This window comes from Cydia fagiglandana, chromosome 18 (genome assembly GCF_963556715.1).
Source record: "Cydia fagiglandana chromosome 18, ilCydFagi1.1, whole genome shotgun sequence".
NCBI lineage: Eukaryota > Metazoa > Arthropoda > Insecta > Lepidoptera > Tortricidae > Cydia > Cydia fagiglandana.
This window is the reverse complement of record NC_085949.1, coordinates 5,485,937-5,511,487: the sequence shown is the minus strand read 5'-3', so window position 1 is coordinate 5,511,487 and position 25,551 is coordinate 5,485,937. Positions and strand designations below refer to the sequence as shown.

General features: G+C 40.1%; 2 protein-coding genes across 2 annotated transcripts in view; one reads left to right on the top strand and one right to left on the bottom strand.

Moving 5' to 3' along the window:
- The window catches only part of LOC134673322 (baculoviral IAP repeat-containing protein 6), a 113,564-nt gene that overhangs the window by 39,658 nt on the left and 48,355 nt on the right, over window positions 1–25,551 (top strand). Inside the window, exons 16-20 of the mRNA XM_063531293.1 lie at window positions 13,487–13,835; window positions 14,831–15,027; window positions 21,550–21,753; window positions 24,138–24,315; window positions 24,708–24,911. Of these exons, the coding sequence (XP_063387363.1) occupies window positions 13,487–13,835; window positions 14,831–15,027; window positions 21,550–21,753; window positions 24,138–24,315; window positions 24,708–24,911 (1,132 nt within the window). The remainder of the gene's footprint in view (window positions 1–13,486; window positions 13,836–14,830; window positions 15,028–21,549; window positions 21,754–24,137; window positions 24,316–24,707; window positions 24,912–25,551) is intronic.
- Window positions 16,461–17,313, bottom strand: LOC134673314 (3-oxoacyl-[acyl-carrier-protein] reductase FabG-like). The gene has a single exon (XM_063531283.1). It carries the CDS (start codon window positions 17,268–17,270, stop codon window positions 16,503–16,505), a length of 768 nt encoding a protein of 255 aa, XP_063387353.1. The 5' UTR covers window positions 17,271–17,313; the 3' UTR covers window positions 16,461–16,502.

The following is a 25,551-nucleotide window of genomic DNA, read 5'->3' as shown; positions in this document are numbered from 1 at the left end:
TATAAATAATGATTAAAATAATTAAAAAAAAGTCATGCATGAGGCTAATTAGGATCGCAGAATAGGTATATAAGAAGTCAACTATCGACGAAGTATAGCTGGTCAAGCAGATCTTGTCAGTAGAAAAAGGCGGCAAATTTGAAAAATGTAGGCGCGAAGGGATATCGTTCATAGAACATTTGGATTTCGCGCCTTTTTAGGGTTCCGTACCCAAAGGGTAAAACGGGACCCTATTACTAAGACTTCACTGTCCGTCCGTCCGTCTGTCACCAGGCTGTATCTCACGAGCCGTGATAGCTAGACAGTTGAAATTTTCACAGATGATGTATTTCTGTTGCCGCTATAACAACAAATACTAAAAACAGAATAAAATAAAGATTTAAATGGGGCTCCCATACAACAAACGTGATTTTTGACCAAAGTTAAGCAACGTCGGGAGTGGTCAGTACTTGGATGGGTGACCGTTTTTTTTTTTTGCATTATGGTACGGAACCCTTCGTGCGCGAGTCCGACTCGCACTTGCCCGGTTTTTTTACTGACAAGATTTGCTTGACCAGGTATAAAATAAAAGTTTCCAAAATTTTATTGAAATGATATACAGTGAAACCTGGATAAGTGAGATCTCAAGGGACGAGCAAATTTGTCTCACTTAAAGAGGTTTTCCACTTACACAGGCTCCCAGTTAGCCAGGTACAAATAAATTTCTGTCTCATTTACAGAGGGTTCCATTAATAGAGGTGAGAATGGAGTATATTTCAGTTATAGAGGTGGTTAATAAGGTATTTAGTAATTATCTTTAAAAATAAATAAGGTAAAATAATCCTTGTCCCTAAATATTATTTAAGTCTGTTGAAATATTTCTTTGAATTTATTTTGAATGATTCTCCAAAGGATAGATATTTCAAAATTAAATATTTTTGATACGGACTTCATTGCGTATTAGAAATTTAATAAATATTTTTTTTTTCGTGTTACTTATCAAAATTTCTGCTTTTGTTTCGATAGTTTTAACTACTTACATAAATTAACTAAATCAAACTTGAAGTTGTTTAGACACAATTAGGCAAATGCGGAATTTATGGATAGACTAAGAGATAGTAAGAATACGGAAATTGTTCAATGATGTCCAAGTTAGAGAGGTCATAGATTGACGTTATCTCAGATACAGAAGTCAATTCCCTATAAAATTCTAAAGAACAATTAGGAAAATGTAATCTTATAAATATAGTCTCAGTAAAAGAGGTAAAATACACTCTCTGTCTCAATTATAGAGGTAAATGTGACTATAAAATCACAACAACGCATCCCAGTTATAGAGGTTCGTTTTTTCTCAGTAACAGAGGTAATTCAGTGCTAAAGTGCCGGGACCGCACCATGAGTCCCAGCTATAGAGGTTTCTCACTTATCCAGGTCCCACTTAACCAGGTTTCACTGTACCTACATGAAATAATCAAATACAACACATTTACTTAAAATAACTTTTAAAATAAGGCATATAAAATTACCAAAAAGATGAAACTAAATAAATAAATAAATACAAAAAGAAATGAGTCTTTGTTCGCGGTTTGAACCCTGTCATGCTGTTCAACTTGTTAGTATACTCAATAGCTAAAAGCCACTAGACCATTTGACCATAGTAGCCCCGGGCGAAAAATGCCTTCTTATTTAAGTAACCCATTACTGTCAAAAATATCAAGTTTGAATTGATTTGAAATATAATTTTTCATTGTCGACTTATTGACATCCAAACGTTGCGAGCATGTTGTACTTTAAACCATTTGGCAACGTCGCACGGGGAATTCTTCTGAAAATGTATGTCCTTTTATATTTTGATATTTATGGATATATGAGGATTCTTCTACTTATGTTGCAAATTGATTAAATTATCGAGAGAAAAATGGTAATGCAAAGAAAACAAGAAATATCCGTTTCATTTCTCATGCTATTGATTCGGTTAAATTGTGTTCTAATGTATGGGGAAGACAAACTAATTATAGCCAGCCTTTTATGACTGTAGTATGATACCATAGGGTATGGTGCTTTACGCACACTAGCGTCCCTTCCCCTCCCCCTGACGCAACCCCCCCTTTTTGCATGAAATATGTCCCGGTACACAGTTTTTTACATTTTTTGAGGAAAGAATATATTTTAGGAAAAAAGTGTCAATGAAAGAAATAATCCTTAATAAATTCTTAATAAAAAAGGTCATATTCATTTTTTTTTATATCATGCACCTAATTCATGTATTAGCTTGTCAAAATTCGAAATAACATAGTTTTTACTTAGGGTTCGAAACTCATTTATTATACACGGTGTAACATGAGGAAACCGAATAATTTTAACAGCGTATTCCTGATCACATTTAGAGACAAAAATGTCCTATAAACTTTTTTGAAATTCGCCTAGTTTCAGAGTTAATACCAATAAAAAAAAAACAAGTTTCTATTGTTACATCCAATCCGTTTTGGGCTAGCGTGGGGACTATAGCCCAAGCCCTCTCGCGCATGAGAGGAGGCCTGTGCTCAGCAGTGGGACGTATATAGGCTGAAATGATGATGATTGTTACATAGTTCAAAACGCCTTTTTGATGGCGATGTTGTTACTATGGGATTTAGTCTAAATATCCTTATTGATATGTCAAAAAGTGACAATTAAGTAACACGTTGCAAAAACTATGTTTACCGAAAAAAAAGTAAAAATCCATGTTAACTGACAAGTTTACCAATAACATTTACTTTTTATGTACATACATATATATTCAAAAAATTAAAAAATTGCGGCCAAGTGCGAGTCGGACTCGCGTTCCAAGGATTCCGTATATTACACAATTTTTAACAATGTATTTTTTATTTTATTTATTTATTTATTTAGATATTTAATTCAGGGAACAAGGCCCATATTACAAATACCTTACAGACTAACATACATATGTATTTTATAAACTTAAAACTAAACATTATTTATGCGAAACGTGAGTGAAATCTTTAAAAAATCCGTAGGAGTCGGATCAAAAACTGTAATTAAGTCCGACTCACGCTTGACTGTACATTTCTAATAGGTTTTCCTGTCATCATAGACCTATTTTATGTATTTTTTCAAAATTTTAAACCTAGTAGTTTCGGAGATAAAGGGGGAGGGGGGAATAGTCATTTTTTGCCTATTTTCTTGAATAACTTCTAAAGTGTTTATTCGAAAATTATAAAAAATATATATTTGAGATCCTTACAATAAGCTCTTTCATTTGATATGTAACATGATATAGTTTGAAAATTTTTATTTTTTAATTTTTTCATTTACCCCCCAAAAGTGGCCCCCATGTTTAAAATTCATTTGTTTACAAACATACATATTTGTACCAGATTACAACTTGATTGGTCCAGTAGTTCCGGAGAAAATCGGCTGTGACAGACAGACAGACAGACAGACGCACGAGTGATCCTATAAGGGTTCCGTTTTTTCCTTTTGAAGTACGGAACCGTAAAAACAATAAAAAAAATTGTTTTCGGCGAAATTGACCTAAACTCATACAAACATTTTTTCCTTCTTTTAATTTGACCTCAGAAATAAAATCTTTCGCATTTCTTGAGGACACCTTTTATAATAAGTGTTATAAAATGAATATATAACCTTTTTTACTAAGAATTTAATAAGGAACTATTTCTTTCATTGACACTTTTATCCTAAAATGTATACATGAGGTCAAAAAAAGGAAAAGATGTAATATGTGTTTAGGTCAATTTCGCCAAAAAAAAAAATTTTTTTGGTTTTTTTTTTTAATTTTATGAATGAATTTGTATATAAAAATTGTCACTTAAAATGGTTTTTTTTTCGTAAAACTTAGTTTTTGTAAAGTGTTACTTGTCACTTTTTGACATATCAATAAGGATATTTAGACTAAATCCCATAGTAGCAACATCGCCATCAAAAAGGCGTTTTGAACTATGTAACAATAGAAACTTGTTTTTTTTTATTGGTATTAACTCTGAAACTAGGCGAATTTCAAAAAAGTTTATAGGACATTTTTGTCTCTAAATGTGATCAGGAATACGCTGTTAAAATTATTCAGTTTCCTCATGTTACACCGTGTATAATAAATGAGTTTCGAACCCTAAGTAAAAACTATGTTATTTCGAATTTTGACAAGCTAATACATGAATTAGGTGCATGATATAAAAAAAATGAATATGACCTTTTTTATTAAGAATTTATTAAGGATTATTTCTTTCATTGACACTTTTTTTCCTAAAATGTATACTTTCCTCAAAAAATGTAAAAAACTGTGAACCGGGACATATTTCATGCAAAAAGGGTGGGTTGCGTCAGGGGGAGGGGAAGGGACGCTAGTGTGCGTAAAGCACCATACCCTAAGTTATCATACTACATTCATAAAAGGCTGGCTATAATTAGTTTTTCAAAAAGCACAATTTGACCGAATATATGAAAGAGGGTCATTGTTGTTGTAAAAGGTGTGCAGGAAATGATACGTTTCTGCACTAGAGCAGTTTAGGTTCCAATTACAAGTACGATTGTATTATTCTTTTTACAATAAGCAATTGAAATTTGGGTATAAATGGATTTGTTATACAATTTCCATTCTGATATTTGACTCCCCATTCCATAAATTACTTTTGGCCAAATTGTTAATTGAAAATACCTACTCTCAAAAATACCTACTATAAAAATGTATTTAAAAAAACACATGCATTTTACTTTCCTCGTATGCGAAATGAAAAGTAGAGTGTTTTAACTCGGGTGAAAGGCAGCATTTTTGAAAAAAAACCAGGCAAGTGCGAGTCGGACTCGCGCACGAAGGGTTCCGTACTATAATGCAAAAAAAAAAACAAAAAAAAAAACCAAAAAAGAAACGGTCACCCATCCAAGTACTGACCACTCCCGACGTTGCTTAACTTTGGTCAAAAATCACGTTTGTTGTATGGGAGCCCCATTTAAATCTTTATTTTATTCTGTTTTTAGTATTTGTTGTTATAGCGGCAACAGAAATACATCATCTGTGAAAATTTCAACTGTCTAGCTATCACGGTTCGTGAGATACAGCCTGGTGACAGACAGACGGACGTACAGCGAAGTCTTAGTAATAGGGTCCCGTTTTACCCTTTGGGTACGGAACCCTAAAAGTATCATCTACTAATGTTATTGTTATGCACAAGCAGAAGATATTATAGAATCTTGTTTATTTACAAGAAGATGACATTTTTCTCCACATACCTATAGTAACAGCACCAGTCATGGGACATTTAAGAAGAAATTTGGAGTATTTATGATATTTCCCTTATACATGTAACTGGTCTACCGCTTAGCGTGTTAAAAGATGAAAGTCCTATCCGTCTTTCATGTTTTAGGCGTGTTGTATCAAAGATATTGCAATGAGTTTCCACATACTTAACAAATTAAAACTATGTTTTTTTCTTCTCCAGTCATGGACACCAAAGCTCCAGTAATGGGCCCCCAGTAATGGACGTGGATCCAGTAATGGGCCCCCTATAATGGACATTGCTCTATCAGTATAAAATATTGAAATGGGGTATAAGTTATGGCAAAAAAATCAATTTTTGGTATAAGCTTTTATCGATGAATGTATTTTTCTTTCCACAGCCAATTATTATTGTATTAGATCCATCGAGACAATTCTAATATACCTAACACAATTAGTTAGGGTTTATTTCGATAAAATTCCCATGGCCACCTCCTGTCTCCATCATAAGATCAGGTCGATGTTATCATATATAATATTGCATTATCATCAGATTTGCATACTTAATTACGTACTTACAAAAAAATTCAATTGTATCGGAAATCGAAAAGTGGCTCAAATTCAGTTACCAAAATTTGACCCACACAAACTAACAGGGCAAGTTAAATAAAAGTTTGGAAAAAACGATATTAATTTATGCGAAGTCCGAGAATACCTCCTGGTTGACGTATTTCGTAACTACATTTTACTTCTGTATTGTTTAAACATGAAATTATGCCATGGCAAGCATTATAATGTCAATTGTCCCATTATAGGAGGCATGCAGTTTTACAGCTCCTATAATGGGATTGGGCCAAATACCACTATTTTTTTTACATCTGTGGAGTCACAACATAGTGTGTTGTATACATTATCTCATGGTAAATGCAATTAACAAAACACATTCTAGTTTTCATCGAGTATTAATTAATTAAAATTTAATAAATTAACTCACCTCTCTTAGCGAAGTTGTTAAGAATTCGTAGTGGTATTTTTTTTCAGTGACACGACAACTTTTGGGTTGACGCCAATTTCTTAAAAAATAACCAAATTTAATGAAACTTTAAATTGAAACAGCTCTAAGACTCATATTTATGATAATATACAGACAGTGTTTATAAACTATTTTTAGATACTTATTTTAGAGGATTTGTGGTTTTTTGTCCCATAACTGGTTCCACGTCCATTATAGGGTCCACTACTATATATATTTTTGAGAAAAATATAGCTAGGTATTTTAGTTTAAAAATCATTGTTACAATAAATATAGGCTTTTCCAGAGAACATTTACCGAAACGAAAGCAGAATTCACAAGGGTTTTCGGTGGACGACCGTAACGCGAATGATTGTTTGGACTGACCTTTCTATAAATATATTAATGTATTTTATTGTGTAATAATCATAATAATTATTAAGTTATATTAAATCTGGGAATGAAATTATATCAGAAAGGAGATTCTTAAATGAGTAGGTATACTCGTAACATGCTTTGTGCATTAAATATACCTCCCTCTATTGAGTGAAAATAAAACAAAATACACAGGTAATCTGTGTTGCGGTTTTAAAGTGCCATCTGTTACACCTTTGACAAATTAAAAATGATTGCTTGTCAAATGAAGTCGCCATGTTAGAATTACACCGATACTATAAGCATCACTCACACAAACAAGCAATGAGGCAAAATTTTACCAATATTCAAAGGCTTTTTTCTTAATAATTTTAATCAAAATCTAGTATTTTTTTACGTTCTGCGAAGACAGATATATATATACTACCCAAACATTACATATACAAGTGAAGAAACCCTATATAATAGGAGCTAGGGTGCCAAGAAAGTTGTATGAAAATCGAGCAAGGAGAACCACCTTAAGGTGGTTCGCTTTTCATACAAAATTCAATCAAAGCTCATTAAGGTGGATGTCTAGGGATGGGATGCCGATTATCAGCCAAAAGATGGCGTCACTGTGCACGAATTGTGGATTTTCACTATTTCTCCCAAAATACAAAGTTTCATAAGATGTGTTGATATGTGCGAAAACTATAAAAAATACTACATCCAAATCGAGACATGTTCAACTCAACATTGTCTCATTTCGTTATTACCGGAATCCAACTGCAAAATATTGCAATTTCTTGCATTCACGCACACTTACGTACTTAAAGTCACCTTAAAGTCAGTGTCAAATGTCAGCAGATTCGTAATGTTACAGTAAAGTAACCTAGAGGGCGCAGCGGATGAAATGTTTATTGTTGAAAAAAGATTGGAAATTAAATAATAAATTCTTGTTTGAGCAACGATTAAGAATTGCAAGGCATTCAGAAGCAACTAATGTTTTCGACCATCAACTGTCATGTGCTCGTGGCACCCGTAGCCTCTATTTTGAAAAAAATCAGATTGTAGCTAAGATACATGGTTCAAACCCCGACAATGCCAGTTTTTTTTTATTTTATAATTTTAGCATTCTCTTTTGAATTATTTTAAGCGTATGTTATTCTTCGAAACTAAACTTACGTGAGTAAAATATTTTCAGTATTTTAATTATTTTTTAATAATATTATGGGAAGATTTATAAAAGTATTTTTATTTTCCGGTTTTCAAAGGATAAATAATGATTAAAATAATTAAAAAAAAGTCATGCATGAGGCTAATTAGGATCGCAGAATAAGACATAAGAAGTCAACTATCGACGAAGTATAGCTGGTCAAGCAGATCTTGTCAGTAGAAAAAGGCGGCAAATTTGAAAAATGTAGGCGCGAAGGGATATCGTTCATAGAACATTTGGATTTCGCGCCTTTTTAGGGTTCCGTACCCAAAGGGTAAAATGGGACCCTATTACTAAGACTTCGCTGTCCGTCCGTCCGTCCGTCCGTCCGTCCGTCTGTCACCAGGCTGTATCTCACGAACCGTGATAGCTAGACAGTTGAAATTTTCACAGATGATGTATTTCTGTTGCCGCTATAACAACAAATACTAAAAACAGAATAAAATAAAGATTTAAAAGGGGCTCCCATACAACAAACGTGATTTTTGACCAAAGTTAAGCAACTTCGGGAGTGGTCAGTACTTGGATGGGTGACCGTTTTTTTTTGCATTATGGTACGGAACCCTTCGTGCGTGAGCCCGACTCGCACTTGCCCGGTTTTTTTACTGACAAGATTTGCTTGACCAGGTATAAAATAAAAGTTTCCAAAATTTTATTGAAATGATATACCTACATGAAATAATCAAATACAACACATTTACTTAAAATAACTTTTAAAATAAGGCATATAAAATTACCAAAAAATGAAACAAAATAAATAAATAAATACAAAAAGAAATGAGTCTATGTTCGTGGTTTGAACCCTGTCATGCTGTTCAACTTGTTAGACTTATACTCAGTAGCTAAAAGCCACTAGACCATTTGACCATAGTAGACCCGGGCGAAAAATGCCTTCTTATTTAAGTAACCCATTACTGTCAAAAATATTAAGTTTGAATTGATTTGAAATATAATTTTTCATTGTCAACTTATTGACATCCAAACGTTGCGAGCATGTTGTACTTTAAACCATTTGGCAACGTCGCACGTGGAATTCTTCTAAAAATGTATGTCCTTTTATATTTTGATATTTATGGATATATGAGGATTCTTCTACTTATGTTGCAAATTGATTAAATTATCGAGAGAAAAATGCTAATGCAAAGAAAACAAGAAATATCCGTTTCATTTCTCATGCTATTGATTCGGTTAAATTGTGTTCTAATGTATGGGGAAGACAAACTAATTATAGCCAGCCTTTTATGAATGTAGTATGATACCATAGGGTATGGTGCTTTACGCACACTAGCGTCCCTTCCCCTCCCCCTGACGTAACCCCCCCTTTTTGCATGAAATATGTCCCGGTTCACAGTTTTTTACATTTTTTGAGGAAAGAATATATTTTAGGAAAAAAGTGTCAATGAAAGAAATAATCCTTAATAAATTCTTAGTAAAAAAGGTCATATTGATTTTTTTACATGATGCACATTCATGTATTAGCTTGTTAAAATTCGAAATAACATAGTTTTTACTTAGGATTCGAAACTCATTTATTATACACGGTGTAACACGAGGAAACCGAATAATTTTGACAACTCTGAAACTAGGCGAATTTCAAAAAAGTTTAAAGGACATTTTTGTCTCTAAATGTGATCAGGAATACGCTGTTAAAATTATTCGGTTTCCTCATGTTACACCGTGTATAATAAATGAGTTTCGAACCCTAAGTAAAAACTATGTTATTTCGAATTTTGACAAGCTAATACATGAATTAGGTGCATCATATAAAAAAAAAATATGACCTTTTTTATTAAGAATTTATTAAGGATTATTTCTTTCATTGACACTTTTTTCCTAAAATGTATACTTTCCTCAAAAAATCTAAAAAACTGTGAACCGGGACATATTTCATGCAAAAAGGGTTGGTTGCGTCAGGGGGAGGGGAAGGGACGCTAGTGTGCGTAAAGCACCATACCCTAAGGTATCATACTACATTCATAAAAGGCTGGCTATAATTAGTTTTTCAAAAAGCACAATTTGACCGAATATATGAAAGAGGGTCATTGTTGTTGTAAAAGGTGTGCAGGAAATGATACGTTTCTGCACTAGAGCAGTTTAGGTTCCAATTCCAAGTACGATTTTATTATTCTTTTTACAATAAGCAATTGAAATTTGGGTATAAATGGATTTGTTATACAATTTCCATTCTGATATTTGACTCCCCATTCCATAAATTACTTTTGGCCAAATTGTTAATTGAAAATACCTACTCTCAAAAATACCTACTATAAAAATGTATTTAAAAAAACACATGCATTTTACTTTCCTCGTATGCGAAATGAAAAGTAGAGTGTTTTAACTCGGGTGAAAGGCAGCATTTTTGAAAAAAAACCAGGCAAGTGCGAGTCGGACTCGCGCACGAAGGGTTCCGTACCATAATGCAAAAAAAAAAACGGTCACCCATCCAAGTACTGACCACTCCCGACGTTGCTTAACTTTGGTCAAAAATCACGTTTGTTGTATGTGAGCCCCATTTAAATCTTTATTTTATTCTGTTTTTAGTATTTGTTGTTATAGCGGCAACAGAAATACATCATCTGTGAATATTTCAACTGTCTAGCTATCACGGTTCGTGAGATACAGCCTGGTGACAGACAGACGGACAGACGGACGGACAGCGAAGTCTTAGTAATAGGGTCCCGTTTTACCCTTTGGGTACGGAACCCTAAAAATATCATCTACTAATGTTATTGTTATGCACAAGCAGAAGATATTATAGAATCTTGTTTATTTACAAGAAGATGACATTTTTCTCCACATACCTATATATTTTTGAGAAAAATATAGCTAGGTATTTTAGTTTAAAAATCATTGTTACAATAAATATAGGCTTTTCCAGAGAACATTTACCGAAACGAAAGCAGAATTCACAAGGGTTTTCGGTGGACGACCGTAACGCGAATGATTGTTTGGACTGACCTTTCTATAAATATATAAATGTATTTTATTGTGTAATAATCATAATAATTATTAAGTTATATTAAATCTGGGAATGAAATTATATCAGAAAGGAGATTCTTAAATGAGTAGGTATACTCGTAACATGCTTTGTGCATTAAATATACCTCCCTCTATTGAGTGAAAATAAAACAAAATACACAGGTAATCTGTGTTGCGGTTTTAAAGTGCCATCTGTTACACCTTTGACAAATTAAAAATGATTGCTTGTCAAATGAAGTCGCCATGTTAGAAATACACCGATACTATAAGCATCACTCACACAAACAAGCAATGAGGCAAAATTTTACCAATATTCAAAGGCTTTTTTCTTAATAATTTTAATCAAAATCTAGTATTTTTTTACGTTAAGCGAAGACAGAAATATATATACTACCCAAACATTACATATACAAGTGAAGAAACCCTATATAATAGGAGCTAGGGTGCCAAGAAAGTTGTATGAAAATCGAGCAAGGAGAACCACCTTAAGTAACTACACACGATTAGTACACAAATATTTCCGCATTTATCTTCTTTCGAATATTCGTTTGCGCGAAATTAACAGGAAAACAATATTTCATACAGAAATCATGCAAAAATCATAGTTAACTTTTCATCAATTTTACGTATGTGTGTGTCACAAATGTCGTGTACAGATACATTTGCGACGTTGCCATACCATTTCCGACGTTGCCGGGCTGACCACGGCTCGAATTTGGAGTGCCGTCATGTTTAGTGCAATTTTGTTGACACTGATATTTGACAGGACAATTGACCTAAGCGAGAAGTTCGTCAGCTTAGCTAAGAACTATCATGGCGTGTTATGCAAACAGTCGCTTTTTTGCTTGCAAACGGAAGATTCCCGGTTCGATCCCCAGTCATTGTATGCTGGAACATAACTTTTGTATTTTTGTTACACCTAAATTTCGTATTGTTTTTTTTTTTATTATTATCATTAATCGATTATGAAGTATGGGCTACACGTATTCTTTTATTTTTACAAAGATAATTAGAAATTATACTCTTCCTAATCTCTCTGATTTTTACAATCAGGACATCCTCACTGCAATAAAAACCGGGCAAGTGCGAGTCGGACTCGCGCACGAAGGGTTCCGTGCCATAATGCAAAATAAAAAAAGGCAAAAAAAAACGGTCACCCATCCAAGTACTGACCACTCCCGACGTTGCTTAACTTTGGTCAAAAATCACGTTTGTTGTATGGGAGCCCCATTCAAATCTTTATTTTATTCTGTTTTTAGTATTTGTTGTTATAGCGGCAACAGAAATACATCATCTGTGAAAATTTCAACTGTCTAGCTATTACGGTTCGTGAGATACAGCCTGGTGACAGACGGACGGACGGACGGACGGACGGACAGCGAAGTCTTAGTAATAGGGTCCCGTTTTACCCTTTGGGTACGGAACCCTAAAAAGAAGTGTATAAAATTTCCTGTGGTTAAAAATAATGGATTTTGTCTATGAATGAAAAACCCAATTATTACTATAGTTTGTTTTTTTTAGCATTAGAAATAAGGTAAACAATGCTGCCGTGCTAACATATGCAGTAATCGCAGTTTAAGAGACGTGCAATTGTTTATCTTGTTCTCTTTGAATAAGTTCTTTATTTAAACGATGTTTTTCATGCAAGTACTGCACGTACGATAAGCAGGGCAGAATCTTGACGTGTCTTTTAATTGAAAAACACATTTTAAAAATAAGTTACGGCAAATATGTAACAATTATAAATCTAATACAATCATTTATATTCTTCTGCTTTCATAAGTAATCGTTTTTGATTTTTAAAAAACCTGATAGCACTGAGTATGTGGGGGAAGCGCTGCTGGCCTAGCGGAAAGCAATTCGGAGGTCGCGGGTTCTAACCCCGGCTCGTACCAATGATTTTTCGAACTTTTGTACGAAATAGCATTTGATACCTACCTATTTATACACCGATACCTATTTTTCGGTAAAAGAAAACAATGTGAGGAAACCGGACTAATCCAAATAAGTTTACTCTCTGGGTTGGAAGGTCAGAGCAGTCGCTTTCGTAAAAACTAGTGCGCATGCCAATTCTGGGATTAGTTGCCAAGCGGAGATTGAATATCTGGGAGACCGACCAAAGCTTACAAAACATAAAAACTCAAAGAGATCAAACCCCTTATAGCAAATTTCATCGAAATCGTTAGAGCCGTTTCTGATACCATCCAAATATATAAATAAATAATTATATATCTAATAATTGCTCGTTTAAAGGTAAGATAACACAAAGGAGAAACAAAAAGAAATTACCTACTCGCACCAGTCTTGAACCCCAATCCTCTTGCACGTATTTCCACGATCATACCGTTACGCTATTGCAACATACTTACGTTGTGTGAAATTGTCTACTACAAGGATCACGGAAACACTGTTTGCATGTGTGAGTAATAGTAGGAAAAAGCGTGACAGCAACACTCCGTCGAATTAAAAAGGTGGTTTTTGCACAATGAAGTATTCAATGTTTATTTTAATAGTTCAATATTTACTTAAAGAGTGCGCGAAACATACTTTTAAGTATACAAATACCAAGACCATTTCACAAAAAAATAAAATCTGAAATCTTGCAAAAGTGGTGCCATCTAGCGAGAGTTAAGTTTTGAGTAACCTAGGCGAACCACCTTAAACTTAATTAAAATAACATACCTATACATCTATATCTTTTTTCTCTCAACAGGCTAGCGACCGGAAAATTAATGGACCTCCTAAATCCCTACTTAGAACTATACAACGGCAACGCAGCCCACATGATGGCTTACCTCAACCTACCCAACGAATCCGACCCCAAAGTCCTAACCGCATACCAGGAGTGCATAGAACTACAACAACAGCTACACACATGCACCAACATTGTCAAAAGGTTGCAGAACAAATCTGAATGTAATGAGCACGTGCTAGACCAGATCAACAAAGGCCAAGTCACACCAGAAGCGTTGCTGGAGAGAGCTTCGACGGATAAGTTGAGAGTTATAAGCGAGAATATAGTTGATACGCTGCTGTATTTCTTCTTCCAAGTCGATGATGTGGTAAGTTAATAAACGTTTTATAATGATTATTTGTGAAGTTCCACGGCAAAAGGTACCTTATGGCTGCTGGCGCTTACGTCGCATAGCACCGCAATAATATTGGAGCGGCGTTAATAATAGCGTAAGCGCCAACCGCCATAAGATACCTTTACCCGTGGGACGTCACATATTATGTACTTACAAATAAGAATAAGAATAAAGATCATTTATTTCAGCAAAGGTTACAGATATACCAGGGGTCTCCGCACTAGGCAATGCCTGTATCGCGGGGAACCAAATTACAATTAAATATCAGAGCTGTTACAATTAGTCTAACATTTAGTAAGAAACTACTTACGACTAGTACCTAATCCAAACTACAAACTAAGGCTAACCCTAGACACAATATTGAAACTAAATCCTGTCAAATATGGCTTCTGTCTCGGCATAATTTTGTGAGTGCAGCAGTATGAAAAGTAGTTTTTTCGCTTCCATTTGAGCTCATTAAACTCATTAAACATACATCCATTTGATTTTTTTATTTTTTTGCTTGAAATGTAAGCTTAGTTGAACGATGTAGAACGGATGCGGGTTTTGATGCTTAAGAGCCGCATGAAAATCCGTTCAGTACTTTTTGAGTTTATACACACAAACAAACAGACGCGACGGGGGGAGGGGATTTTTTTTATAAGGTGTAGTGGCAACTGATCACTGGTTGCAAACACCGTTTACAGAAAAGTTACAAGATCGTTATTTAGAAGTAAATAAACTTGATCTAAATAGGTCAGCACATGTAATAATGCATTATTGTTGGCCGTTTCTTTAAATTTATGAACCGTAATTTTTCATTTACCAAAACCTCACGCAGGCGCCAAGTATAAAATTATATGAGCTATAAAATGTAAACCTTATTTATTCGGAGAACCAACAGCTATCAATGAAATAGTTATATTATGTAATTCAGAGAGCCAAACTTTATTTAAGACAGCTAGGTTTCATCGTTGTTTTTCTTCCAGCAACACCAAGAAGTGAGCCTCGAATGGTGTCAAGTGGTGTCCGGTTTATTATGGGAGTGGGGCGGCCGAGGTGCGGCTGCGCTAGCCACCCTGCTGGCACGGCTGTGTGGAGGACAGGATTGGTGGGGCCCACACTTGGCTGATACGCTTACTACGGCGTTTTCCGCCGCCGATGCGCCGCCAGCCGCTTTAGACAGGTACGTAATGACTTGAAGTAGTTTGGTGTATTATGGGAGTGGGGCGGACGAGGTGCGGCTGCGCTAGCCACTCTACTGGCGCGGCTGTGTGGAGCACTGGATTGGTGGGGCCCACACTTGGCTGATACGCTTACTACGGCGTTTTCCGCCGCCGATGCGCCGCCAGCCGCTTTAGACAGGTACGTAATGACTTGAAGTAGTTTGGTGTATTATGGGAGTGGGGCGGCCGAGGTGCGGCTGCGCTAGCCACTCTACTGGCGCGGCTGTGTGGAGCACAGGATTGGTGGGGCCCACACTTGGCTGATACACTTACTACGGCATTTTCCGCTGCCGACGCGCCGCCAGCCGCTTTAGACAGGTACGTAATGACTCAAGTAGTCCGGTGTATTATGGGAGTGTATGGGTAATACAATTTTGGGGCAGATACCATCGCCCACACTTGACTGTCCATCGGTAAACCTTATTACAAAAGGCTTAAGGTCCACTGTTGGACAGTTAAGAGTGTTGGTGTTTGTGCTGTGAGTGGTACAATTGTGGGGCACTAGTCTGGCTGGCATACTTATAGCGGCGTTTTCTGCTGCTGACGCACTTCCACTTTGCTCTAAACAGGTACATAATACAGTAAAACCTTTGTAAATGTCTCTGTTTGGCCCTTAGAACCTTTAGTAACTGTCGTCATCGCTGTGATTTTTTTTACGAAACAGTCTGCCGATTTTTGCGGGGGAGGGGACGTCTACATAATTTGTACGTAACGTACAAATAGTCATGTCAGTCCATACTAAAGTTTGCACAATTGTGAAAGTTTTTCGGCAGAGGGGTAAGCTCTCAATGGCCACTCCAGTTATGAAATGCTCTAAGGTTTGGCCCTATGGTTGACTGGTTGAGAATGCCGTTTGACATGAAGTCCGCCATTTGTACATTGTTGTGTAAATTATAAAAAAAATATTGTGCAATAAAGTTTAAATAAATAAATAAAACCCACTTAATTTTCTGTAGGGAAAGGTAGTGGCTGGACGTGGTGTCTGTGGGTGGGTTGTCCTATAATATTTATTTATTTATTGCGCAATAAAGTTTAAATAAATAAATAAAACGGGATAAGTTCGCCTTTGTACACATACTACTACTACTACTACTAAAACCCACTTACAGGAAAACCTATAAGAAACGTCAAGTATGAGCTGATCTTATGAAAAAAATTAAACTTCGTAAAAATACCTAATGTGTGATTACGGATCTCTCTGGCCGCACGAGTCCGATTCGCACTTTTGCTTTTAATTTTGTCCCTAAAAGTTAAGGATTAAGCATGTTATGAATTACGAAAACTAAACTTTTTCTTATTCCAAAGAAACATTTATATACCACTACTAGGTATGAAGGTACGGTAGAAAGGATACTATCAAATTCTAAGGTATTTCAGTTTAATTAAGTTATAAAACATAATATCACTTGAGTTCCTCACATTTTACATCATTTCTTCACTTCAACAGTTGCCCATTATCAGAGACGTAGGTAGACCCGGTGATGCTCCTCGCTCTATCGCTGGCCAGGAACGCGATCACATCAGCGATTTCCTCGGGCTCCCCCACTCTGTTCAAAAGCGTCATTGTCTTCGCATGCTCCCATGCCGTATCTCCAGCCCCAGGCGGCGCCATCCCAGAACTCTCAGCAATGTCCGTCCTCACCGGACCAGGGTTCACGCTGTTCACTCTCACGCCAGAATCCGCCAGGTCTAAGGCGGCGCAGCGAGTGAAGTGATCCAGACCTGCCTTTGACACGCAGTACGCCATAAAACCTTCACCAAGAACTTTCGTTGATGCTACACTCGACACGTTTACTATGTTCCCCTTGGTCGCTACTAGATACGGCACAGCCAGGCTCGTCAGCTGAACGATGGAGCGCATATTTGTATTCATAACTTCATCGTATATTTGCAAAGTATTTGATTCGGCAACCGTAGCTTTCCTTGCGATGCCTGCGTTGTTAACTAAAACGTCAAGCTTCCCGAAGTGTTCTACCGTTTTCTTGATAATCGTGCTGGCTTCTATTTCATTGGCGACGTCTGCTCTGATGACGAGGGGCTGTGCTCCCAGTTGCGCGCACTTCTGCGCTACGTTGCCGAGTTTAGTTTCATTCCTGCCGACAATCGCGACGCTGGCTCCTTCTTTAGAGAATAAGATGGCGGTGGCTGCTCCAATGCCCGAGCTCGCGCCCGTCACTAGCACCACTTTACCAGAGAAACTCATCACTATGAAGTCTATCAACGGAATGATAAACAAGTATACAGAACTTGGGTATTTATTAATTCGTATTCGTATGTTAGTCATAGCCTTCGTCGTTGATATTGTAAAGTCACCATGATTACAGCTTAATACAGCGGTGAATGACGTCACTATAACGTTGCCTATGTAAACCAAAAGGCGCGGTTTCCTAGAGAGCGATGATTGAGCGGACAATTTGCATGACGGCCGTCTTGACGGTGTCTATAGTTTCGTAAACGTTTTATTTGATAGCGGTGAAGCCATTTCTAATCTTCTTCTTAACCCATTTGACATTCCGTTTGAGTCATTCGATTTCGAACCGTTAATTCTTATAGTAGAGATGCGTTTTTGTTTTAAGTATGATGGTGAGTATGTTGCCGCTACGGACTAAAGGGTTTTAATAATCTTATATACGAGTATAATCATAATCTCGGCATTTTGCCACGGCTCATGGGAGCCTGGGGTCCGCTTGACAGCTAATCCCAAGAATTGACGTAGGCACTAGTTATTACGAAAGCGACTGCCATCTGACCTTCCAACCCAGAGGGGAAAACTAGGCCTTATTGGCATTTCTAACAAAATCTCAAATGCACCTTCTGTACCACGAGATTTGAATAAATGATCCTCCGCACTACGATACTTTTCCTCTTCTGATGATAGTTCATCCTTAAGTAATCAAGGTAGTCCATTTTCCCTCCTGGATACGTTGGTGGCTGACGGGGAGTTATGACGACGTTGAACTTTCCACATGTCACCGTAAAGGCGGTCGTCTTTTTGCGTCCTCTACATGAAGGCCGCTACATGCCGGCACCGCTACATTCCTAGGAAACCAAAGCTTAAACCTACAAATATAGTTTGACCATGACCCATGAATCATGTTGGTGTATGTATAGATACTATTTTTTTAACAGATATGGACTTCGCGGTGTACTTAATTGTGACAATTGTTTTATCATTGATTTGATTATACCAATGAAGTACCTATCAAAACAACAACATGATTTTTAGAGGTATAAAAATTGTTTGACTATGACTCCATAATTATTATGTGATGGTGAACAAGCAAGTCATCACATCAAATATTTAACATAATGATTATTTTATTCAAGGTCAATAAGCCATTTGAAGGTTCTCTCTCAATCCATGGATTATAATATTGCTGCTTCTTTGATTTTAGATTTTAGAAAAAAAAAAATCCAAACTATATCGTGAGCTCATTTTGAGAATTTCAAATATATTTTTTTTTATGATTTTTAAAATAGGTTAGAAGTAATTTAAGAAAATAGCCAAAAAATGTCCCTCCCCCCCCTTATATCTCCGAAACTACTGGATCAAAAATTTTGAAAAAATTTCTAACCAGGATCAAAAGCTTCTTAAATGCCAACGTAGGTTAGGGCACTAGAATAGCGACAAATGAAAGAAAATATTCTTCATACATTTAGTCCATTCCATACATAAGAACATTTTCGACGCACGAGATGGGGTAGCTGCCCTCAGTCCAACTGCCCCATCACGGTGCTGCTAGGCAGATTGTCTTTACGTAAGCACTTTTCGCTACAATGCGTAAATAACGTGTTATCAGCTACGGACGTAGCCCGTAGCTCGCGCTAAGTTAGTTTTTTTAGCATAATTAAAAAGGTAAACAATCTTGACGTGTCTTTTTATTGAAAAACCCTTTTGAAAAATAAGTCATGGCAAATATGTAACGATTTTGAATCATATACGATTATTTACATTCTTTTGCTTTCATAAGTAATAGTTACTGATTTTAAAAAGCGTTTACAATTAAAAGACACGTCAAGATCGCGTATTCTTTTTCTAATGCTAAAAGAAAAGAAGTATAGCAGTGAAAGCGTTAAAAAATCCACCATAGGTCTAACCCCCTTATTCATAAACGTTTACTAAAGTTGACAAGCCGATAATAATCGTTTTCTCAAAAATGGACGGCAAAGTCGACTTTGCCGTCTAAAAAATAGGTCGCGAAGCGCGTAGTTTATGGTCAGTCAAAAATTAAAAAGTTAAAAACATTGCCGTCTCGATTTTGGGACTGCAATGTTGCATACAAATTCCATTATTTGTCGAGTTCCAAACTTTTTAAAAGTTGAAATGACCACATCAAATGAAGGCACAGGCCCATTAAACAGCCAAACAGATGATTAGTACCGCGGCTATTTAGATGTCTCAAATAGGTTGGCGTATTTTTGGCAGAAAAATACACTTCTATTTTTTTATTAAAAAAAATAAAAAGGCGGCAAGGGCTTATTTCTGTCAAAATATATCCCACCAAAAACATTCTGTAAAAAACTAGCCAAGTCTCGATGGAGCTGCTTGTTTATCTCTAAAAAGTAATGAAATCTAGACAAAGTCGTGCCAAGTCTAAGGTTCCTTACTGCGATTTCTTTATTATTATAGTTAATGTTGTGTGACTTGGCCGTTGAAGGGTACACAAGGGTACAAAACCAGGTGCTCCATGACACCATTGCACCAATCTGTCGCCAGAACCGCTACCCATTGACGATGGAAAATTGCCACTTGGAAAACGTTGATTCAATAACCAGTCAATTGTAGGCTTGATAAAGCTGCGTATTTCAATAATACTTATGTATGGGCGAGCCTGAAACACACACTTCTTTTTGGTGCAATGGCAGATTGGTGCAATGGTGTCATGGAGCACCTGGTTTTGTACCCTTGTGTACCCTTCAACGGCCAAGTCACACAACATTAACTATAATAATAAAGAAATCGCAGTAAGGAACCTTAGACTTGGCACGACTTTGTCTAGATTTCATTACTTTTTAGAGATAAACAAGCAGCTCCATCGAGACTTGGCTAGTTTTTTACAGAATGTTTTTGGTGGGATTTCACTTCTTTTTGTAGAAACGTGGGCATATTGATTTATTTTATTAGATTTTCTTATTTAACACGTTTTTTTTCTTTTTAGGAGTAGTTTTTTTATTATTACAAATCTTTCTTTTCTTTTTTTCCGGTTCTGATTCTTGTACAGTAGCAACAGTTTTTCGTATTGCCCATTCATTAAATCTAATAATTAAATAATAATCAGTAATCCGTCACTAATCATCATATAATGACTTGGCAATCGCACATAATGCTTTACTCGTACCGTACTCGTAAATATGTGTAATGCTCAAACTGAAATTAGCGCTAGCGTTATGTTCAATTAGAATTATTTTTAATAGGTGACGATGATCCTTTTGTCATTACGCAGCCGTGCGATGGCCAAGTCATTATACGTATTACAAATTAAAGATATCTTATTGATAAAGTTTTAACACCCCCTGGCACTGATTAAAATAACCGACTTGGTTTCACATTACATCTCAAAACTTTTTTGTAGTAAAAGCGTTGCGAGACTTGCACCTTTTTACATGTAATGTTTTTGATGGGATCTCATCTCTTTTTGTAGGCAGTCCTTCTTTTCGGGTACTCATACCCATACTATGTATACACATATCATAACTAAACATATCTTCATTCATACTCACATCGTACATCGTAGTGTACCTTTACTTTACCTACTATTTGTAGGAAGTGCAACAGTAACTTTGTAATATCATATATTTATATGGGATTACAAACTTACTTATGCAGTTCTTAGATCTTTAAAACGTGACTGATATTGCAATATTTTTAGGTTTTCCCTTTATGTGGCCTTTAAACCCTAACTCTGTACCAAATTTCAGCTCTCTGAGTTTATGGGAAGTACTAGTTCTATTCTGATGATCATGAGTGAGTTTCATAAATGCGAAACTTTGCTTTCGCTTAACTTCGGAACTAAATGACCTACAGACTTGAAATTTTGGATTTTAAGTATGTGATTATAGCTTACTGGATGACCAAAATTTCTGCGTTCTGGTCTTATCCAGAGGTTCTCAAATAGGGGCCTGAAAATGCGGCGAAATGGTTCCAGTAAAGGATGGTACGGCAGTGTTTGCTTCGCGCTCGACTTGGCGGGGGCACTGCCGTGCCCCCCGATATGTAAGAACGTTGCGTTTGTAAAATATTTCTATGATATTTATATTTCTTGCACCATTTTTGAGAAAAGCACTATATATGACTCGGCTGGAAGGCTACTTGCTGGCTTCGGATTCAATTAAACGGACTCCCAAGGTCGTCCGTTTAAAACGAATCCTCAGCCTGCAAGTAGCTACTTCCGAGCCTCGACAATAATGTACTATTGTCCCTTTCCGACGTATCGGTATGATGGATAAGGGCGTAAATGTATATCAATTGTATCTTCCCTCAGATGTTTGGTGCTCATCATGTACATGGCGCGCAAGTCGCTGTTCGCGCACTCGGACCCGGAGGGCGGCGTGGCGGCCGCGCTGGCCGCTCGCGCTCTGGCGTTGCTGCGCGCGCCGCGCCCGCAGCCCGCCGTCACCGCCGCCGTGCTCACCGCGCTGGCGGCGGCGTTGGACAGCCAGCCCGCCGTCTCCAACAAGCACGCCAGGTATGTTAGAGCGGGAGAGACATGACTCAAGTCCCAGTTCGCGCACTCGGACCCGGAGGGCGGCGTGGCGGCCGCGCTGGCCGCTCGCGCTCTGGCGTTGCTGCGCGCGCCGCGCCCGCAGCCCGCCGTCACCGCCGCCGTGCTCACCGCGCTGGCGGCGGCGTTGGACAGCCAGCCCGCCGTCTCCAACAAGCACGCCAGGTATGTTAGAGCGGGAGAGACATGACTCAAGTCCCAGTTCGCGCACTCGGACCCGGAGGGCGGCGTGGCGGCCGCGCTGGCCGCTCGCGCTCTGGCGTTGCTGCGCGCGCCGCGCCCGCAGCCCGCCGTCACCGCCGCCGTGCTCACCGCGCTGGCGGCGGCGTTGGACAGCCAGCCCGCCGTCTCCAACAAGCACGCCAGGTATGTTAGAGCGGGAGAGACATGACTCAAGTCCCAGTTCGCGCACTCGGACCCGGAGGGCGGCGTGGCGGCCGCGCTGGCCGCTCGCGCTCTGGCGTTGCTGCGCGCGCCGCGCCCGCAGCCCGCCGTCACCGCCGCCGTGCTCACCGCGCTGGCGGCGGCGTTGGACAGCCAGCCCGCCGTCTCCAACAAGCACGCCAGGTATGTTAGAGCGGGAGAGACATGACTCAAGTCCCAGTTCGCGCACTCGGACCCGGAGGGCGGCGTGGCGGCCGCGCTGGCCGCTCGCGCTCTGGCGTTGCTGCGCGCGCCGCGCCCGCAGCCCGCCGTCACCGCCGCCGTGCTCACCGCGCTGGCGGCGGCGTTGGACAGCCAGCCCGCCGTCTCCAACAAGCACGCCAGGTATGTTAGAGCGGGAGAGACATGACTCAAGTCCCAGTTCGCGCACTCGGACCCGGAGGGCGGCGTGGCGGCCGCGCTGGCCGCTCGCGCTCTGGCGTTGCTGCGCGCGCCGCGCCCGCAGCCCGCCGTCACCGCCGCCGTGCTCACCGCGCTGGCGGCGGCGTTGGACAGCCAGCCCGCCGTCTCCAACAAGCACGCCAGGTATGTTAGAGCGGGAGAGACATGACTCAAGTCCCAGTTCGCGCACTCGGACCCGGAGGGCGGCGTGGCGGCCGCGCTGGCCGCTCGCGCTCTGGCGTTGCTGCGCGCGCCGCGCCCGCAGCCCGCCGTCACCGCCGCCGTGCTCACCGCGCTGGCGGCGGCGTTGGACAGCCAGCCCGCCGTCTCCAACAAGCACGCCAGGTATGTTAGAGCGGGAGAGACATGACTCAAGTCCCAGTTCGCGCACTCGGACCCGGAGGGCGGCGTGGCGGCCGCGCTGGCCGCTCGCGCTCTGGCGTTGCTGCGCGCGCCGCGCCCGCAGCCCGCCGTCACCGCCGCCGTGCTCACCGCGCTGGCGGCGGCGTTGGACAGCCAGCCCGCCGTCTCCAACAAGCACGCCAGGTATGTTAGAGCGGGAGAGACATGACTCAAGTCCCAGTTCGCGCACTCGGACCCGGAGGGCGGCGTGGCGGCCGCGCTGGCCGCTCGCGCTCTGGCGTTGCTGCGCGCGCCGCGCCCGCAGCCCGCCGTCACCGCCGCCGTGCTCACCGCGCTGGCGGCGGCGTTGGACAGCCAGCCCGCCGTCTCCAACAAGCACGCCAGGTATGTTAGAGCGGGAGAGACATGACTCAAGTCCCAGTTCGCGCACTCGGACCCGGAGGGCGGCGTGGCGGCCGCGCTGACCGCTCGCGCTCTGGCGTTGCTGCGCGCGCCGCGCCCGCAGCCCGCCGTCACCGCCGCCGTGCTCACCGCGCTGGCGGCGGCGTTGGACAGCCAGCCCGCCGTCTCCAACAAGCACGCCAGTTATGTTAGTGCGAGAGGGTTTGCGCACTCGGATGGTGTGGCGGCTGCCCTTGCCTGGCGACAGCTAACAACTTTCGGACTAACCCTCGTATTAGCCTTGGGGCTGATTTAGACGGCGCACGAACTCGCATGCGATTTTGGTTACATTGCGGACTGTTGGTTACGTCCAATTCAACCGACCGATCAAAAACCGCAGTGTAATGAAACTCGCATGCGAGTTCTCGCATCGTCTAAATAAGCCCTTAAACACATGTCACGATGCGAGCCGTGTCGCACGCGATGTGGACATCTTACTCGTATACTTCTAAACCCAACCGATACCAATTTTTGGTTTGTTTTTTATTTTGTGTCAATTTACTATTTAGATTTTGTGACAAGTCGGATTATTTGCAATTTGCAAACTAGATTCTGGACCGGAACTAACATAAATATATCTTACCGGTATACAAGCCAAAGGCCGCTAACTTTGCAAGCAACACCACTACAAACCAGATTTCGTTATGTTAGGTATTTGTCAATCACACTGGACAATATTCTTGCGAGGCCTCAAAAATAATGCATAATATTAATTACAGCCGTTGGGAGTGGGTGACGGGCGGGCGGCCAGGCGCGACCGGCGCCGAACCCGCGCCTTCGCCACGCGCCGCAGAATGCAAGCTACATCGCCGCAAGCTGCATAAGAAGCTGCTGCACCAAATGCAAGAGTTTGAGGCCGCGCGGCGTGGCATACAGGTCGCTTTAGAGGAACAACAGGTGATTATGACCCAGAAACACTGCTTTGCGACGTGAAAGGTCAAAACTGCGAAACCGAGGTAATTTGCTAGATTTATATCGACCGGGATATGAACCGTTATTACCTTTTGTATTGTTTTCGATCTTCCGAAATCCCGGTCGATATAAGTCTAGTGAAACTAACCGTAAATCATTCAAAACTGTTAGATAATTTGCTATAACGTTATCCAGCTTTTTAGGCTCATGATGTACAACTATGCCCTCACGAAAAATAAATGTTCTGGGTCACATGCATTTATCAAGTCTATTTGCTATGCAAGAAAGCGCGTAGACGATGTAATTTCGAGTTATGTGCCGGCTCAAACGATTATGGCTTTAAAACGGCTTAAACTATAAGCGTAATTTGCTTTCAGCGCGTCCGCTTTAACCTGAAAGCGCGCATGGCGATGGTCGGCAAGCGCAGCAACTCGGAGGGCGAGTCGTCCGGCGCGGCGCCGCGCGTCAAGCACACGGTGGTGTCGCCCGCGCTGTGTGCTCTACTAGCTCAAGCGCTGGTGCAACACATGCTGGCCATGGACAGCGCTGGCTCTGCGGACACGCTGCTGCTGTGTGCTAAGGTGAGTGCAGCGTGATCATGCCTGGGTTGCGTTGAAAACGCGCATGCGATGGTCGACAAGCGCAGCAACTCGGAGGGCGAGTCGTCCGGCGCGGCGCCGCGCGTCAAGCACACGGTGGTGTCGCCCGCGCTGTGTGCTCTACTAGCTCAAGCGCTGGTGCAACACATGCTGGCCATGGACAGCGCTGGCTCTGCGGACACGCTGCTGCTGTGTGCTAAGGTGAGAATGTGCACATTGTGGTGTCACCTGGCTGCTAGCGCACTGGTTAAGGGTGGTATTCCACTTTCTTTGTCCAGTGTCATAGCGTCTCACTCTCTGATTAAACAAAATGTGGGACGCAATACACATTGGACAAAGAAATTGGATAGATACCACCCTAAAACAAATGTATGACGGTCGACGTCTGCGTCGAGCGTGCACGCTTGGATCGTGCGTTCCTTGGTATGGCCTGGGTTGTGCATTTATTCTAACCCTTAAATACATGACTTTTCTTTTTGCCCGAAATAAATATATAAATCCGTTACGTAATTGTTTGCTGATTATGGGAAAAATAGTAAAAAAATTATAACATCGATTATCACTGCGAAATCAGTGTTAGAAGTTGCATAGGCTAAATCATATTTATGTAAATATATAATTA

Coding starts and splice junctions, on each gene's coding strand:
- LOC134673314 (XM_063531283.1), bottom strand. CDS start 17,270: ATGAGTTTCTCTGGTAAAGTGGTGCTAGTGACGGGCGCGAGCTCGGGC.